The sequence below is a fragment of the Mus musculus genome, chromosome 11, assembly GCF_000001635.26.
Source record: "Mus musculus strain C57BL/6J chromosome 11, GRCm38.p6 C57BL/6J".
NCBI classification, from domain to species: domain Eukaryota; kingdom Metazoa; phylum Chordata; class Mammalia; order Rodentia; family Muridae; genus Mus; species Mus musculus.
In genome coordinates, this window is record NC_000077.6 from 118,172,547 (window position 1) to 118,189,041 (window position 16,495).

General features: G+C 48.5%; 1 protein-coding gene across 12 annotated transcripts in view; it reads right to left on the reverse strand.

The window, feature by feature from the left end:
* Nucleotides 1-16,495, reverse strand: part of Cyth1 (cytohesin 1) — an 84,447-nt gene that overhangs the window by 8,377 nt on the left and 59,575 nt on the right. For 3 of the 12 annotated variants that reach the window (XR_003949350.1, XR_001779921.2, NR_166155.1), the window contains exons 4-11: nucleotides 13,214-13,280; nucleotides 12,835-12,953; nucleotides 12,426-12,506; nucleotides 11,336-11,448; nucleotides 10,219-10,367; nucleotides 9,674-9,785; nucleotides 5,098-7,658; nucleotides 4,674-4,750 (exon numbers count right to left, since the gene is read on the reverse strand). Coding sequence is in view for 9 of the 12 variants with exons in the window: in NM_001378887.1 (NP_001365816.1) it covers nucleotides 9,279-9,364; nucleotides 9,674-9,785; nucleotides 10,219-10,367; nucleotides 11,336-11,448; nucleotides 12,426-12,506; nucleotides 12,835-12,953; nucleotides 13,214-13,280 (727 nt within the window). In the remaining 3 variants the exon portion in view is untranslated. Of the gene's footprint in view, nucleotides 1-4,673; nucleotides 4,753-5,097; nucleotides 7,659-8,552; nucleotides 9,365-9,672; nucleotides 9,786-10,218; nucleotides 10,368-11,335; nucleotides 11,449-12,425; nucleotides 12,507-12,834; nucleotides 12,954-13,213; nucleotides 13,281-16,495 lie in introns of those variants that run through there. The other 9 variants (NM_001112699.2, NM_001378885.1, NM_001378886.1 and 6 more) reach the window with 5 other exon arrangements.

The window sequence follows — 16,495 nt, forward strand, 5'->3', positions numbered from 1 at the left end:
CTATTCTACACTAAGTTTTCTGCTGGCTGGAGCTTTTCTCTTTGTCCTGCAGGTACTGAGACTCAGGAAGGAAAGGGGCTTGGTAAGAACCTCTTTTCAGCCGTTATGCAAGGTAAGCCTGGAAGCACATTTTCCACTTGGGGATGGTCTGAAGCTATTGTTAGCATCTCATGGCTGTCGTCTAGCCTTCTGTATCATTTCCTTTGGCCTTGTATTCTTTCTGAGAAACTTGTTTCCTTCCAGCCTTCCTACAGCTTTATGACTGGCACACTTTCTTCTCAAGGACATGTCTGTGTGCCTGTTCCTGGGCTCACCGTGTCCCTGTTCCTGGCTCCCAACTGCAGTGGGCCAGCCTCAGAGAGCACTAGCAAGCAGCCCTTCCCCAACTGTGAGTGAGTGGCTTTAGCCTCCAGCTGCCTTCTTAGCCATCTGGACCTGCCAACTGTGTCATTTGCAGAGTGGTGGACTAAGCTGAGTAAGCTGTGGGTTACAGGCTCTCTTCTCACGAGGCTCCTGTCAGGCTGACCACTGAGTCTGCCTGAGATCCTTGCAGCCCTCTCTGGGGCATCGGCCACTCACAATGGCCACTACGAGGGAAGACGATGCATTACCCACAGTTCCCCTAATCCTTCTATGCACATGTAATGCCCCACCCTTAACAGTGCTAAGGGGATCCCCTGGTCCAGAGACTTGCAGTATTCCTCCCAGGCTGCAGCAGGGAGGACAGCCACTGGGCTTCCTCAATAATTCCTGGCCTACTTCCCCATTCCTTTCTTTCCTCTCCACTCTCCTTTCCAAGCCACACGGTGCCAAACCTCTTAAGAATTCTGATGCCGAAGTGGGCTGAGTCAAGTCATCCTAATGCAGACCCCCGTGAAGCCATAGCTTCTTCACTCTCTAGACTCAGGGGCAGGAGGTACACGAGCCGTGCTCTGGATATGCAGCTAGGGCTAACGCCATCTTCTGCCCAGGAGTGAGGACCAGCTATGAAGGCCCTTGTGACCAGCCCAGGGAGACCCCTGGGCCTCTGCTGATCTCCCCTGGGGTTCCGCAGGCTGGTAGTGGCTGAAGTAAGCCAAGACACTCACTATGCACATTGCACAGAAGGTGCAGTGCACGAGAACTGTGCTTCCCAACAACTGAATTCAAGTCCGAAGTATGAAATGGTCCCTGCACAGGCCTCACATTCGCATTCTGTGTCTCTATGTGGACGTCCAGAGGCTCAAAGAGCAGCTCAGTTGGAGGAGCTGGGTCCTGTCCCCAGCACCAAAAAATTAAATAAGCAAAGAATTCTCTCCTAAGTTCAGGAACAGAGCCTGGTGCACCTCACCACTCATCTATGCCCCTAATCATCTGTACCCTCCACAAGGACAGAAATAGTCAGCACTGATGCCTCTGGCCTGTATGATTTCTTAAAGCAAATGCCACTATCTTTGCAAAAATATGACCTGCTCATTTTAAAGGGCTTAAAATAATGCAGAAAGGAATCAAGGAAAAGTTTAAAACCACTGCAAATCAGGTCACAAATGATGATCACCCGGCAAGAGCTAAGAGTGCTAATGTGGTGTGGACAGACAGGGTCAGCTCTGTGAGGATGGGCTATTTCATGTAGTATTTTCATAAAAGATGTCCTACTAAGAAAAAAAGTTGAAGCTGGCCATAATGGCACACGCCATTAATCCCAGCACTCGGGAGGCAGAGGCAAATGGATCTATGAGTTAGAGGCCAACCTGGTTTACAGAGTAGGTTTCAGGACAGCCAGGGCTACAGAAAAACCCTGTCCCAAAACAAACAAACAAATAGAAATAAATACATACATACATACATACATACATACATAAATACATAAAGGTACAAAGAAAAACAGAAAAAGAGAAAAGTGAGGCAGAAGATGAAAAAAATGTGGAACCTCAAGGTAAATGTCTCTTACCATAAAAGCCCATTTTAAAGCAGCCTTATTAAAAAATGTCTAGGGCTGGTGAGATGGCTCAGCAGTTAAGAGCACTGACTACCCTTCCGAAGGTCCTGAGTTCAAATCCCCAGTAACCACATGGTGGCTCACAACTACCTGTAATGAGACCCGATGCCCTTTTCTGGAGTGTCTGAAGTCAGCTACAGTGTACTCACATATAATAAATAAATAAATCTAAAAAAGAGTCTAGTGTTCAGTCATTTTGTTTGGAAAAGTATCACGTGGTTCAGCTTTAACAGTTTGAAAGATGCAGTATTCTTCCTACTGCTTGATCCCTGTTGTCCCGGACTTCTTGACACTTTCCAAGTTCCTAATGCTCCCAGCCTGTCCTACAGCCACAGGGCCCAGCTACTTAGTCCTGGAGTGAGTCCATTCCTGGTCTTGGCACGGCTCACTGTCCACCCTGTATCTCCAGACTGCTTGCATACTTGGGGTGTTTTAGCATGAGCTCTACAGCCAGTGTGCCTGAGTTCCGGCTCTGTCTGAGTATCTCATGAGTCTTGTTTAAAAGCATGTCAGCACTGGTCCTGCTTTTTGGTGTGGCTGGCAGCAGCCTCAGCACAAGCCCACATTTTGGTCATCTTGTTTACGGTTGCATAGCTCAGCGCCCGATGCCTGGCCAGGTCTCCCGTCTGTACACTTCAGCACTGGTCCTCTGTCAGCACACTTGGCTTGCTAAGCTCGGCACTTCTGTTCCAGATTGAAGGGAAAGAAGTCAGCATCCCCCACCCCCACCCTCTACATCCGGGGAGCAACCCCCTCAATACATCAAAACTTTTGACTTTGCAGGTATCAACTGCTGTGGCACTAAAATCGTCTCCTGTCCCCAGCATCTGTTAGCTCTTCTGTGCAGGCAGTGAGGGCATCATAAGTTAATGTGTCCCACTCCTTAAAGTCTACGCAGTCTTGCTAAAGAATGAGCAACAACCCCACAACCCTACAGTGATTCAGAAAGACACAGCTTTGTCTCTTATGAGCTGAAGTCCTGTTCTGTCTTCTAGGTCACGCTGGTCATTATTTAAGTGACTCTACACTATCTTCCTGGAGTCTCTGTGGCCCAGGTGTTTGACATTCTAGACTTTGCACAGTGCCCGAGGAGAACTGGGGGCTGGCTCTACCTGCTGGCTCACAGATGCCAGTGAATGGATTACCCTCCGGCCTGGCCTCCCACCGCTCACTTCCTCACACCCTTTCCACCCACAGCAGACTTAACTCCTCTTACAACTCTGCTTCACTCATACCAGCCTGCGTCTTCCTTCAGGCCAAGGGCGGAGTAGGCTGACCTCATGCGCAGGCTGCAGGAGAGCCATTCTGTAACTGGCTGCAATGTCTTTCCCACTGCAGAGAGCTAGGTGGCAAACCCAGCTGCTATGCCCCTTCCTGTCTGGCTGTACTCATCACCCCCGCCACCCCCACCCCCACCACAGGTTCACTAGGGTTATTCTGTCAGTGTTTCTTAGCCCTTGCTAGGAAAACTCTTCTTGCTGCCTAGACTATAAATAAGGAGGGTTTGGGAGGGTGGGTGGCATGTCTAGAGGGAAACCTACTGAGCCTTTGTCCACAGTACCCTGGGAAGGAAACGGGGGGCACCTTCTGACGATTTTGATGTGTCAGAGAATCCTTAGGGTTGGAGAAGATTAAATGCGGAGGAGCAACACCAGCTGCAGCACTTAGGTGGCACAAGTGGGGTCCTGGGGAGAAGGAAGGGCCTCGAAACAGTTTGCTGTCATGTCCTCAGCACATCATCAGCATGAATGACAGAATTAACCTCTAACTCTAGGAGGCTAGCCTGGAGTTCACTATGTAGCCCAGGCTGCCCTCACACTTACGGCAATCATCTTATTGATTGTTCCACCTTTACCATGGAGGAGGCTTCCTTCAGCTCTAGCTCCTCAGTGGGATCAATGACTTTTACTCAGTGAAGATTCAGCCAAGTTAGCTTTCCTGACCCAGTTGGAGACCAAAGTCCAACATGCATACAAGAAGAACCACCACTGTGCTTGCAGGTGCCCAGGAAGATGTCAGAACACCAGGGTGCCATGTCACCAGTGTGGAGGCATGGCCCGAGACCAACAACCTGTGGCTTTGAGTGATCTTCCATAGGAAGCCTGGAGGCATTTTACTGTGTACTTTTTATTCCTACAGCTACAAAGGGCGCCTGCAAGTGACAGGCTCCTGCCGGAAGATCTTATCCTAGTGAACTTCCATGGTATTAGGAAGTGTCACCCCCAGCCCTCTGATTTCCTCACATGAGCCGCTCCCTCCGTTTCGTCTTGCTCCTCTTCCTCTGTTGCATCTCTCACACTGAGACTGTGTGTTCTGAATCAAACCCTTCAGCATTTCTGAGACCACAGAAAATCTGAGTTCACCAAATCACAACAATTATCCCCTTCACTAGGTTTTTGGCAACTGACTCCAGTTCCATGTTTCCAGCTCTGAACAAGCATGGTGTCCATGGCTCTCTCTCAGTTTTGGGACTTGTGCCTCCTGTGTGTCTAGAACTAGGTGCTGGCTCTGGTCTACAGCCTCCTGGACAGCCTCTACATCCTGTTGGGATGTTCCACTCTGAGATTTAGTTCCTCCCTAACCCCCACGGAAGTAGGACAGATCTGACCGTCTCCCTAGGGCCCCCTCTGGCTGTGTTTGGGGAGAATGGTTTGGAAGTGGAGGATTGGCCCATTCTGCCCCAGTAGATGCTCACCGTGGTGTATTCAAAGTAGTAAAGGCAGTTGTCAGTCAGAATGAACCAGCGCCTCTTCCAGGTCTTTACCCTGCCACCTGAGAGCAAAAAGGAGACACTCCTGACAAAAGACACCTAAGTAGGTGCATGCTACACACACAAAGCTTTCTTCCCAGGGAGGGTGTCGGGTGGGGCAGGGTATCAGGAGAACATTTAGACCATGGCAAAATTTACATCAGTGACAAGACACAGCCAAGACAGAAGCATCTTTCACAAAGTGAAAGTCTATGGTATGAGCAGAGCAAGCGTGTCTGGGTGACACCGTGAGATGTCCTGGACAGCAAGATGAGAGCACGGGCTGGGGAGGAGGCCCAGGGTGACAATGGTGCAAAGCAAATGTACCCAAGGCTGGAGAAGCCAGCCACAGCCTGTGACAGAGATGTACCTGAGGCTGGAGAAGCCAGCCACAGCCTGTGACAAAGACAGGCTAAGAAAGGAGAAAGGAGGGGTCAGCACCCTGACGCAGGAGGCATGGGCACCTCAGGGGTTCCATGGAAATGACAGGAGAAAAGATACAGAAAGTGAGGCACTGTGAGCCCTTTAAAACCAAACCTGTGGCTTCCCATCACCCACCTGCCTATAGTGAAGTTCCACACTGACTCTAGCCCCCTCAGTTAGTGTCCTGAAAGTCATGTCCCAGAATTGTGGGTATGAATCAAAGCAGGATTCCTTCACCAGGAAAGGAATGGCTTGTCCAAGAGGGGGGCTCAGGAGCTGTTCCTTCTGTGGACTCACATGACTCTTTAAAACTAAGTGACTAGAGGCAGCTCTGGCATCAAGGAGGTGGTGACTAGCTGCTGCTCAGAGCCTTTCTCAGTACTCCTCCATGCTAGGAAGTAGCGAGCGTGAGGCCCTCTATGCTGTTCTGCATTGGTACGGGGACAAGGGTGGTGGTGGGGCTTAACTGGGCCCACTTTGAAGGAAGCTACATCCTCACTTGCATCATGCTCAGGATCCCCATGGTCTCCACTTACCTCAGGTCGAGGAAGACTGTCTTGACATGAACTACTCAGAGTTATCCAGGGCCTTCCCGTGCTGATACACACATGGCGTTGCACACACGCTCTGTCCCTGTTCCTTCCCATGCTGGTACACATGTGGCATTGTACACTCACACACATACTCTGTCCCTCTTCCTTCCCATGCTGATACACACGTGGAGTTACACACACACACTCTGTCCCTGTTCCTTAGCACTTCCCCTTTTCTAGGCCCCAACTATGGAGAACACCTTTTCTCTAGTTTCTGTGGAAGGCAGGGGAGTGGCACACCTGCCATGCCTACTCCTCTGCCCTGTTGCTGACAGCCATGCAGGGCCAGGCATCTTTACAGAGACTCTTTCCAATGCCAGCATCTGCCTGCAGGCTCATCTCTGAACTGTGAAGGAGGAAACCCAGCAGAGCAGGTTAGGGCCTGGACTTCTCTGCCTGGGTGTCTGAGCTAGAGGGGTGGGGAAGTAGATGTAAGCAGCCATCGTTAACTACATGATTCTACATGACTGAGACCGAGGTTCCCAGATGGACTATGCCACAAGCAATCATGTGCTGTGGCATGTGTGTGGTTATGGTAGTGAGGGATTCTGTAAGTTTCATGGTTAAGTGGCGTGAATGGGAAAGCCATAGGAACAACATGACATGCATGTTGATACCAGGGAGGGCTGGGCGGAGTTACACAAATGTGTTCAAATCTGAAGGCAATGTGTCTTAGGGCAGATCCTTTCTCACTTCTGAGTCTGAGCGTAACTGTCTTCTAGTCTCTTGGGGAGACCATTTCCCACCCAGGCTTTGATACACAAGGACGGTCCACCCATGCTGACCTCCCATGCATTCTGTCACAGGACTACCCCAGGTGACAATGAACTCAGGAAATGATGAAGAGAGTGAGTTAGATACCAAAAGAAACAAGGTGGCAGGAATGGAGGAGAAAAAGCGAAGCCCGGAAGTTCTGTCTGTCAAAGCTTCCTTACGTCCCCTGGACGGTTGGCTGCACCACAGAGCCCTCTACCACAAAGCATCGCTGCGGGCCCACGGGGAACACTTCCACGTGGAAAGAAAAACAGACATGGGACAAGCAGACAGATCAATGTGCGCGTAGGACAGTCCCTGTGGAACTCACAGGACCCCTCCCCTGCAGGGCTTCTCAGGCCTCCCTTACACAGAGGGCCGACACTGTCCCAGCAGTCCAGCCGCCTGGTCCCAGCACTGAAGGAGCACGCGGTGTTTGCGCTCTGCTTGCTCCACTCTGGCTGTGCTACGTCGGCAAGCAGAGGCCGACCTGGGTTTTGAGGATGACTCTTTGTAACAGAGGACGGTTTACACCGGAGGAGACACAGACAGAGGATCCAGGCTGTGAGTCCTTCCCTGATACCCAAGAAATGGAATTAAAGGGCTATAGGTAGGGGTTTCTGGTTTTGAGGTTTTAAAAATATCCACTTGTGAGTTTAGAAGACAATACTTGTCTTTTTCGTGGAAAGGCAAATGGCCCAATATTGTCAACTGTTCAATCTTTTCCTAACTTTGTCAACCACGGTGGCAGAAGCATGTGACTTTGGGAAGTTACAAGATAACACCCTCTGCTTTGCTCCCTCACTCCAGAAATCAGGCTGATGCACGGATGGGAATTTGAATCCAGCAATTGCCATGAGCACACAGCTGACGTCTCCCTCTGCCTTCCTTGGCTGGCTCTGGGCTAGCATTGTTGACTACTCGCGGTTAGTTCTTAGAGCTCTGACCGGGCAGCTGCAGTACTGCTTCTGTGAACACTGCCCCAAACCCCTGATCCTGGCCAGTTCCCTAGGGACTGTACAGTAAGTTAGAAGCAGCATTAACACTACCAGCAATTAAAAAACAAAATAACCAAAAATAACAAAATTAAAAAAAAACAAAACGCTGCAGCAATGACAGTGGCCTGGCAGAGAGAGCGAGCAGGTGCAGGGTTACATACCTCCTGGAGTTTGGGGCAAGGAAAAGGAGAGCCAAAATCATGGAAACATATAAATGAGGGAGAAAAGAAAATTAAAACAAAGAAATCAAACCCGACTTTTTAATCTTAAAGTGCAGCGTACCAGTCCCATCTATGTATGCCTGGAGAGGGAGGTCAGCCTGCAGACACCGACAGGAAGTGACTACCCGTGCCGTGTGGCAAGACGTGGGGTATTCCCCACGTGGCTAACAGTGTCATGAATCCATTTTTCTAAGGCCAGTGTTTGCCAGACTCCTGACAAACCAGAGCAAAGTGAATGATATGCACTCTGAGAGAAGTGTCTTTCTTAAGATACTCAACACTTTTCAAAATGTGTGCAAGGATGCACACATGTACACCCATGGATATACATGTACATATGTGTGTACACAAGAATACACATGCTTATGGTTCTGTGCATACAGGGACATATACAGACAACTACAGATGGCACGAAGTCCTGCCCTGTACAGCACACAGACACACGGCTGAGTCTCAGTGTGTCACATGGAAACACCTTATCGAGAGGTTAGAAACATGAAGCCACGACCTCACGATGAATGAGTCCCACACTGTTAAACTTTTATTCTTTGGGGTCTTGCTCTACCAGCAAAAGCTGGCACCTCAGTTTCTTGGGCCCCAGGGATTCTCCTGCTCTGTCCCCTGTGTGTCTGGGACTACAGGTGTGCATCATTTCACTCAGCTGAAATTCTTGAGTTTTAAAAATATAGGATATCTCATGAATTTACATGCCATCCTGGTACAAGAACCAAGATAATCTCTGCTCTAATTTTAGTATCTCAGCTGTCAAAGCTAACACTTAGCACTCGCAGGGAGACAAACTTCCCTGGAGGGGGAAGTAAACCTAAACTCGGACACTTTTAAACTTTCCAGCACATTCCTCTTTATTGGTCAGGGAAGAATACTGTGGAGCAGAAGGCTGCCTGTGGGGTAACCATTTCAGAGCCTTTGCTTCAGACCTTCTGCTACCGGCCACGTCCAGACACTGCAAGGCTCTGTAATCGTTGAAGCGGTCTTAAAGAGAACTGTCATGTAACAACACAGTTTTGGGCCTTTTAAAGGAAATGTCAATCCTCTGCTATCTGGATGAGTTAGCAACAGAGGGTGTGTCAGTAGCTCTACTGGATGCTGTCAGTCATGGCCAAGAGTGGGAGGACTACTTATCACAGGTCGAGTAACCAAATGGAAGAGGAGCGGGTCTCTTACAACATCTGCCCTCCTGATACGGGAAGGCCAAGGCAGAAGGGTACTGGAACACGCTCTCTAGTGGTCAAAAAGCCTCCACACTTTCATGTGCAGAGAGCTCAGTGACCTGTCTATGTCTGACGATTAATAAAGCAGACAGAGGTGGACATGTGCGTGCATGAGAACCCACTGATTGCTATTTGGCTACTTTGTCACCTTCCTAGCAAGGCATGACCATAAATCTTAACAATACAGGCTCACTTCTGGCAGAGGGAAGAGAAGCGCACTGCAGCTCTTTGAATGACACAATCATTACTGTGACTGGTTGGTGGTTGATTGGGACTGCGAGGGGCCAGAGCATGAGGAAGAGTGCTGTGGATTGTGCTGCAGCCAAGGGCTCTAGGTTTGCCATGCACACTGCCTGTGGGAGCCAGATGCAGAGGGAAGTGATGATGCACTGGGTGGGCAGGAGTGCCAGGGTAAATCTGGAATGGGAATAGAGAGATGGATATGGCTGCTTACCCACCCAAGGGTCCAGGTCCCTGGAAAGTGCCTCAGGGAGTATGGCTGCCTACTTGGGACTGGTCACACAGTGCCCAGATACATAAGGACAATGTTTGTAAGGGCAGAGTCTGTGTCCAGGAGTCTGTTCTGTGGTGACTGCTTGTCAACAGCTCCAGAATGGTATGGAGGTGGACTGCTGTGACCTGCCCGCTTCCCCACCCCCCAGCCCTGTGTGCACATAGCCTTTCCTCCTAGGCTCTGTTGCAGGCCCAGCTGGGGGAGGGACTTACCGAGCTTGAGCAGCCAGCCCTCTCGGTCTGGATTGAAGAAAGTGTGTGTGAGGTCATTCCCATCATCTTCGGGGATTTTAAAGGGCTCGTTTTTGATGCTCTCATAGAGATTCTGGATAAAAGACCACACTGCATGTCTGATTCGAGAAGTGCCTGTCCTTCCTCCCTTCCTCTCTACTCAGTCCACAGGTAGTCTCTGTAAGGCACAGAGACTAGAAAAGAACATGGCCATTCTCTGCTTTCTAGCAGCTCACAGGGACAAAAATAAGATGCCTGGTGGATAATTAAGGAAAAAAGAAATAGCTGCCTGGAGCCTACTCAGGCCTCTCAGCCTGGAGCCTACTTGAGCCTTTAATTTTCAGTTTCAGATTTAGAAGCCACCTCCCATCCTGATTCTCAGCTGGCCTTTGTGAAATTCACATATTTAAATGAATTAAGTGATCAGGCACTCAGCAAGTTATCCTTCTGTCTCCTCTCCTATGATCCGGATCCCGTTCGAGTGCATGCTTTGCCAGCTGACATGAAGTGGCTCTGGCCCTGCTCACCCGGAGCAGCTCCTCCGGCAGGTCTCCTCCGTCGTTGATGCCTCGGTTCATGGCGATGAATCTCTCCACCGTAGGCTTGTCTTTGACATTGGGGTTGTGTAGGCTGGTGTTCAGCATTATGATTGCGAAGGACAGGACATAGCAGGTGTCTAGAAAGAGGAGACCAGGCTGTGAGAGCAGAGGAGACAGCTACCCAGGACAGGAGACACTGGCAGGAAGAGCAGATGAGCCAAGTGTACATATGTTCCCAGGCTTATGTTCCTGGAAGGGGCAAGGCACATGACCTCACTAAAGACACTCATTCTATTTTTCAGATATAAAAGAACAGGAAAACAATAAAACGGCTGGGAGTAGTGGAGCATGACGTTAGCCTCCATACTCAAAAGGCATATTTCTGTGAGTTCCAGTACAGCCTGGTCTATAAAAGGCCAGCTAGGGCTATACAACAAAATCTCAGACCAATACAATGTATCAAAAAGAAAAAATTAACTGCAATTCTATTTAGTAATAATTTGGTCTGCTTTATTTCTTCTGTATAAATGTGCCTATAAAATCACTTTACAGACACTATAATGCACTATCACCCGAGCATATGTATGAGATAGATACATACACAGGGGATAGGTATATACATTACACACACATATATATGCTTTTTTGTTAATCTTATCATTTTCCCATGCCAATATCTTCATAAGAACATAATATTTCTTTCTTTTTAAGGCAAGGTCTTGCTTAAGTAGCCTAGCTAGCTATATTCATAAATTTGCTTTTGAGACAGAGTTTCTCTGTGTAGCCCTAGCTGTCCTGGTACTTGTCCTGAAGACCAGGCTAGCCACAAACTCAGAGATCTGCCTCTTGAGTGCTGGGATCAAAGGCTACCACTGCCCAGTGTTAAGACATCTTTAATAGTTATATGCTTTGTAATTCTGAACCCAGTGCTGCACACACATGAGGCAAGCACTCCTCCACTAAGCACACCAGGTGTAGTGCTGGTCTTCTGGATACGTTCAGTCTTTCCAGGTTGTACACACCAGTAAGTAACTGTTCTTGGAATGGACTCAGCCTCTTGTCCTAGCTCTCCCTCCCCGACTCACACAGAGGCTCCCTCCCTCACCTGTAGACTGGAACACCCCAGTATTGCACTGACAGTACCGCTGGGCAAAGGCCTCCATCATCCGGTCAATCTTCTGGGCCTCTCCAGGGAGCCGGAAGCTCCACAGGAACTGCCTGAGGGTGAAGACAGGAGCATTGTTTTGACCAGTTTTGCTGCTAGTGTGGCAGTTAATAACACATGGGGAAGGAAGTGGGGGCTTCAGAAACTGAACAGAAGCAAATGTAACCACTGTGGCCTTAAATGAACTGAGAAGCCAAGAAGAACAGCCCCACTTTAGAGCAACACACAAAAGTGAAATACAGATCTTAATCATTTAAAATGAACTCTAAAGGAAGAATTCATTCAGGGCAGTCACTATGGAACCCTGTAAATCATATGGGACCACAGCCACAAGGTTAGTTCTGCAACACTGCATCATTAAAAAATCAGAGTTCAAAAAAAAAAAAATCTTAGGATTTATATCCACGGCAGAAAAAAAATGGCTTTAAAGGGCACAAAACAAGCTTGGTTTAAAAGCTGAAGCTGAAGCCAGTGGTGGTACATGCCTTTAATCCCAGCACTTGGGAGGCCGAGACAGGCGGATTTCTGAGTTCGAGGCCAGCCTGGTCTACAAAGTGAGTTCCAGGACAGCCAGGGATACACAGAGAAACCCTGTCTGGAATACAAAACAAAATAAACAAACAAAAAAGCTGAAGTTGAGCCATGTGGTGGTGGTGCACTTGGGAAGCAGAAGCAGGAGGATATCTTGAGTTTGTGGCCAGCCTGGTGTATAGAGTTCCTGGACAGCCAAAGCTACAAAGAAAAACCCTGTCTCCAAGGGGAAAAATGATAGTTGATTTTTTCCTTTCCTTTTCTTTTCTTTAACGAAATACACAGCTACCTAGTTTAGGGTAAGAAATGAAAGGGTTTTCTATTGTGAAGAGTAGAAATAATTTCAGTATTTAAGGACAGATCAGTCTGTCCACTCCCAAGACCAAGAAGCAGTCCTAGTGAATGCTATTCCACGCAGGCATGTACATGGCCTTCCTGAAAACTACTTCAGGACAGTCACAACCACCCTGCCCTACGGTGCCCGGTTGACGACACCCACCGCAAGGCCTGGACGAGGTTCAGGTCGGTGAACTCGTGCAGTTCCACAAACGCATGCAGGACCTGGATGCTGAACTCATCCCTACAGGAGACAGACAAGAGTGAGGAGCACACGTCGGACCCTGACACTGACCAAGACCCATCCTGAGCCCAAGCAGATGGCATCCCCAGAGTCCCAGCCCATCAGACCTCTCAGCCTGGCCATGCACAGTCACGAGGCTGTTGGCCTGGCTCTGTTTGCTAACTAAACAAGCAAGGCACCTCTACGCCCCTGGACAAGTAAGGTAATCCCTCCACTCAGCGCCATTGTGGCTCTGGCTGCCCTGGTACCACAGTCACCCACCCCATGGACTTAGGCAGCAGGGAGCTTACTTCTTCCACTGGCTCTGACCCAGCTCTAAGGGCCTCACCTCTCCCCAAGGTAGTCGCCGATGGCTGTCTTGTTGAGCCCCTCCCCTTTATACAGGAACTGGGCGATGTCCTCACAAGTGTTCTTCAGCAGGCCATTCTCGATTAAGAACTGGATCCCCTGCACAAAGGTCAGAAAGAGCAGTGATGCTGGCCTGTGGAGGCTGGAAAAATGAGTGCAGACCTGGAGCCTGAGCCAGTAAACCCCCACCAGTGAACATAGGGATGGGGGGACTTAAGTTAGAAATCAGAGCCCCAGACTCAAGAGCATGAGGGTAACCACCTGACACTTACTCCAGAGAACAGCAACTTAGAGTCCTGGTCCCCACTGCTCCACCCCCACTTAATACTCCGGCCACTGTCACTTCATTTTCTGCTTACCTTTTTAGGATCCATGTTAAATTTCTTTCTGCCCATGGCTACCTGTTTGTTCCTCTGCATGTTTTTCCTGAAAGACAAGTGTGGCCATTAGTGCTCTGGCAGCAGGAAGTTCTGGGAGGCTGGCGCAGCCTTCATGTGCAGCACCGACACTGTGGGAAGATTGCTCTAAAAGAATAAGGAAGCAATCTGGCCCGCTAGGCAAGGTCAGCCGAAGCCTCGGTCAGGCTCACTTGCCTCCTTCTCTCTAGATTCATGGTTTCTCTTAGAATTTTTTTTTCCTTAAACTTTGTTGTCTACATATTGTAGAATCTACCCATTTTGAATGTAAACCTGAATGGCTTTTAGTAAGCTTACCAAATTGTGCAACCATTACCATAACTAGTTTTAGAAAACTCTTATCAGTTCAACAAAATTCCCCACACCCATTTCTAGTTCCCCCACATTCCTCTTTCAACTCTGGGGAACTCTTGGCCTACCTTCTGTGCACACATCTGCCAGATTCTGGACGTCTCACACACACAGAACCATGGACTTGCTGGGCTTGTGTTCCAGGATGCTTTCGCTTAGCACACTGTCTTCAAGCTCTATCAGCACAACACTTCTTTCTATTGCTGAAATTGCTCAGCAATGTCCCTCTATGTCTGCCTCCATGCAGGGCTCATCACATACTCGTGCTGCCAGCACACGCACCTTATGTGCACAGGCTTTCCTTTCTTTTGGGCAGAAGGGTCAATGTTGTATCTAGACAGGTCATGGAGCGTTTTAGCTTTAGCTTTTTAAAATGCCGTATAAACAAGCAGCAGCTTTCTTAAGTGTGCATCCATCCAACCAAACAAACGCAGGCACAGATCGTGTGGTTCACACGCAGCTGAGGGAGGGAGTTACACATGAAGAATGCCAGCTCCCACTCCGGACAAGCCCCTGGGCCCTGCTAGGGCAAATGCTCACCCAGTGTGCCTGTGAAGGGCTCAGGACTCTTCTGGCCCACAATCAAACAGAATTACAGGTTCTGGGCCACTGAGCAAAGTTTAGGGGTAGAGTCTAGGTGACACTTTTTAAACCTCCTGTGAGTCTGGCAGACATTTGGAAACCACGCCCACTGCCTGTCACTTTACAGTTTCTGAGCAATACTGCCTTCAGGACCTCATCTGCACTGGCCAAACCCCAAAGGTACAAAGTCCTTTTCTTATTCTTTTTATATTTTCCTTTTTTTCCCAGGTTGAGACATGGGTTCACTCTGTAGCTCAGGCTGGACTAAAACTCACTATGTAGGCCAGGCTGGCCTGAAACTCAAAACAATCCTCCTGCCTTCACCTCCGAAATTACAGATATGAGCCCACCATGGTTGGCCAGGCTGACTTGAGATTTGGGACTGGTATAAGTCTCAGGTTATCTAACCACATTTTCCCCAAATCCAGGAATATTACTTTTATCCATATTCCCAAAAAAAAAACAAAAAACAAAAAACAAAAAACAAGAAAAAGCTGCTGGGTGAGCCGGGAGGTAGTGGTGTACACCTTTAATCCCAGCACTTGGGAGGCAGAGGCAGGCAGATCTCTGAGTTCCAGGACAGCCTGCTCTACAGAGTGAGTTCCAGGACAGCCAGGGCTACACAGAGAAACCCTGTCTTGAAAATAAGTCAAAAACCCAAACCCTAAAACCAACCAAACAAAAAGCTAGCTGCAGGGCAGCTTCCTATGCGAGGCCCTACAATGGAAGGCACATGATGATGACAAGGACTCTCAGCATCTTTTGCCTTGGTTTAGTCCCTTACTGAAGCTTCCTCTGCCTCTGGCAAGCCCAGAACCCAGAGCCCAGACTGCAATAGTACACTTCCAGATCTCTGTCAGCTGTCGCTGCTTCTGAAGGCCCTGGGTGCTCACAGGTGGCCGGCTAACTTCACTGATTTCTCATAAAGCAGCTCCTACCCAAAGTCATCCAGTGCTGTAGCTTACAACTGCCAGGCATACTCAGCTAGCTAAAGTTCTCAGGTCTCCATGAGTCAGCTCCTGTCTCTACCTGTCTAGCCTTCTGTCTATGACTGTTGGGATAGTCATCATACAGAGCTTTTTGGGTCAGCTCCTGTTCCAACTTCGGCAGTCTCCCTTGCACACCAGCCGTGTCACCTGGGTCACCTTGAGGAAGCTTTAAGTCCCATATCACTATGCTGTCTTTGCTTCTTCCACAATGTTTGGGGTTGTTACAGAACGCTAGATCAGGCTTTTGATTACACACATGAGCACCCACCTATGTTAGAACAGCTCACCGTTCAGAATCTTCAATTCTGGAATACCAGCTTAAACTCCAGGGGTTAAAAACCATCAATAACTGATGTATGTATGGCTTTTGTGCTCAGACGCACCAGAAACACTGATGAAAGTTGGTCTATTTTCCTTGATGTTCTCTTTTTCAAATATGTATGTATGTATGTATGTATGTATGTATGTATGTATGTATGTATGTAGGTTTTTCAAGGCCAGGTCTCTCTATGTAGTCCTGGTTATCCTGAAACTCAACTCTGTAGACCAGGTTGGCCTTAAATTCACTGAGATCCACCTGCTCTGCCTCTCAAGTGCTGGAATTAAAGGTGTGTGTCACTATTACCTGGAAAATTTTTGTTCCTTGATATTGTGTGTATATACCTACAACATGGGTGTGGAGGTCAAAGACAGCTTGTGGAGTCAGTTCTCTATGTCCACCTTTGCACAGGTTCCAGAGATTGAACTCCGATAACAGGCTTGCCAGGCAGGCTCCTATCCACGCTGAGCTGCCTGTCAGCCCTTCGATGTTTCTCTAAGGGGGTTCTTCATGTTTTAAGTTTCACCAGATGACGGTGTCGCTTGTTTAGTCAACACCATGGTAGGTATCCTGTTGTCTATTTAGACAGCACTTCTCCAGACCAGTCCCGATTCTCTAGCTCATGATGGGCAGATCAGGACACCATGGCAAGAACTAAACCCTGGTATCCAGAAAGTTGTTTTTCTTAAATTCACCACTGAGTGTTCTCAGTGTCTGGCTGCTGATACTGCTGGCCTCTTCAGTTTGCTGGACCATGATAATGCATAGACACTCAGCAAACAGTACCCTGAGTTCCAAGTATGTGTGCAGGCGCCAGAAGACACAGAGAAGAGTACACTCTAATATTAATCATGGTTCTCTCTGGAGATAATGGAAAACCTGGGGTTTTTTTCTTTCATGCTTTTCTGTCTTTTACCAATTTACTGCAATAAACATATATTCCTGGATACTGAGGTGGCTCAATGCATAAAGGAACTTGTAGCC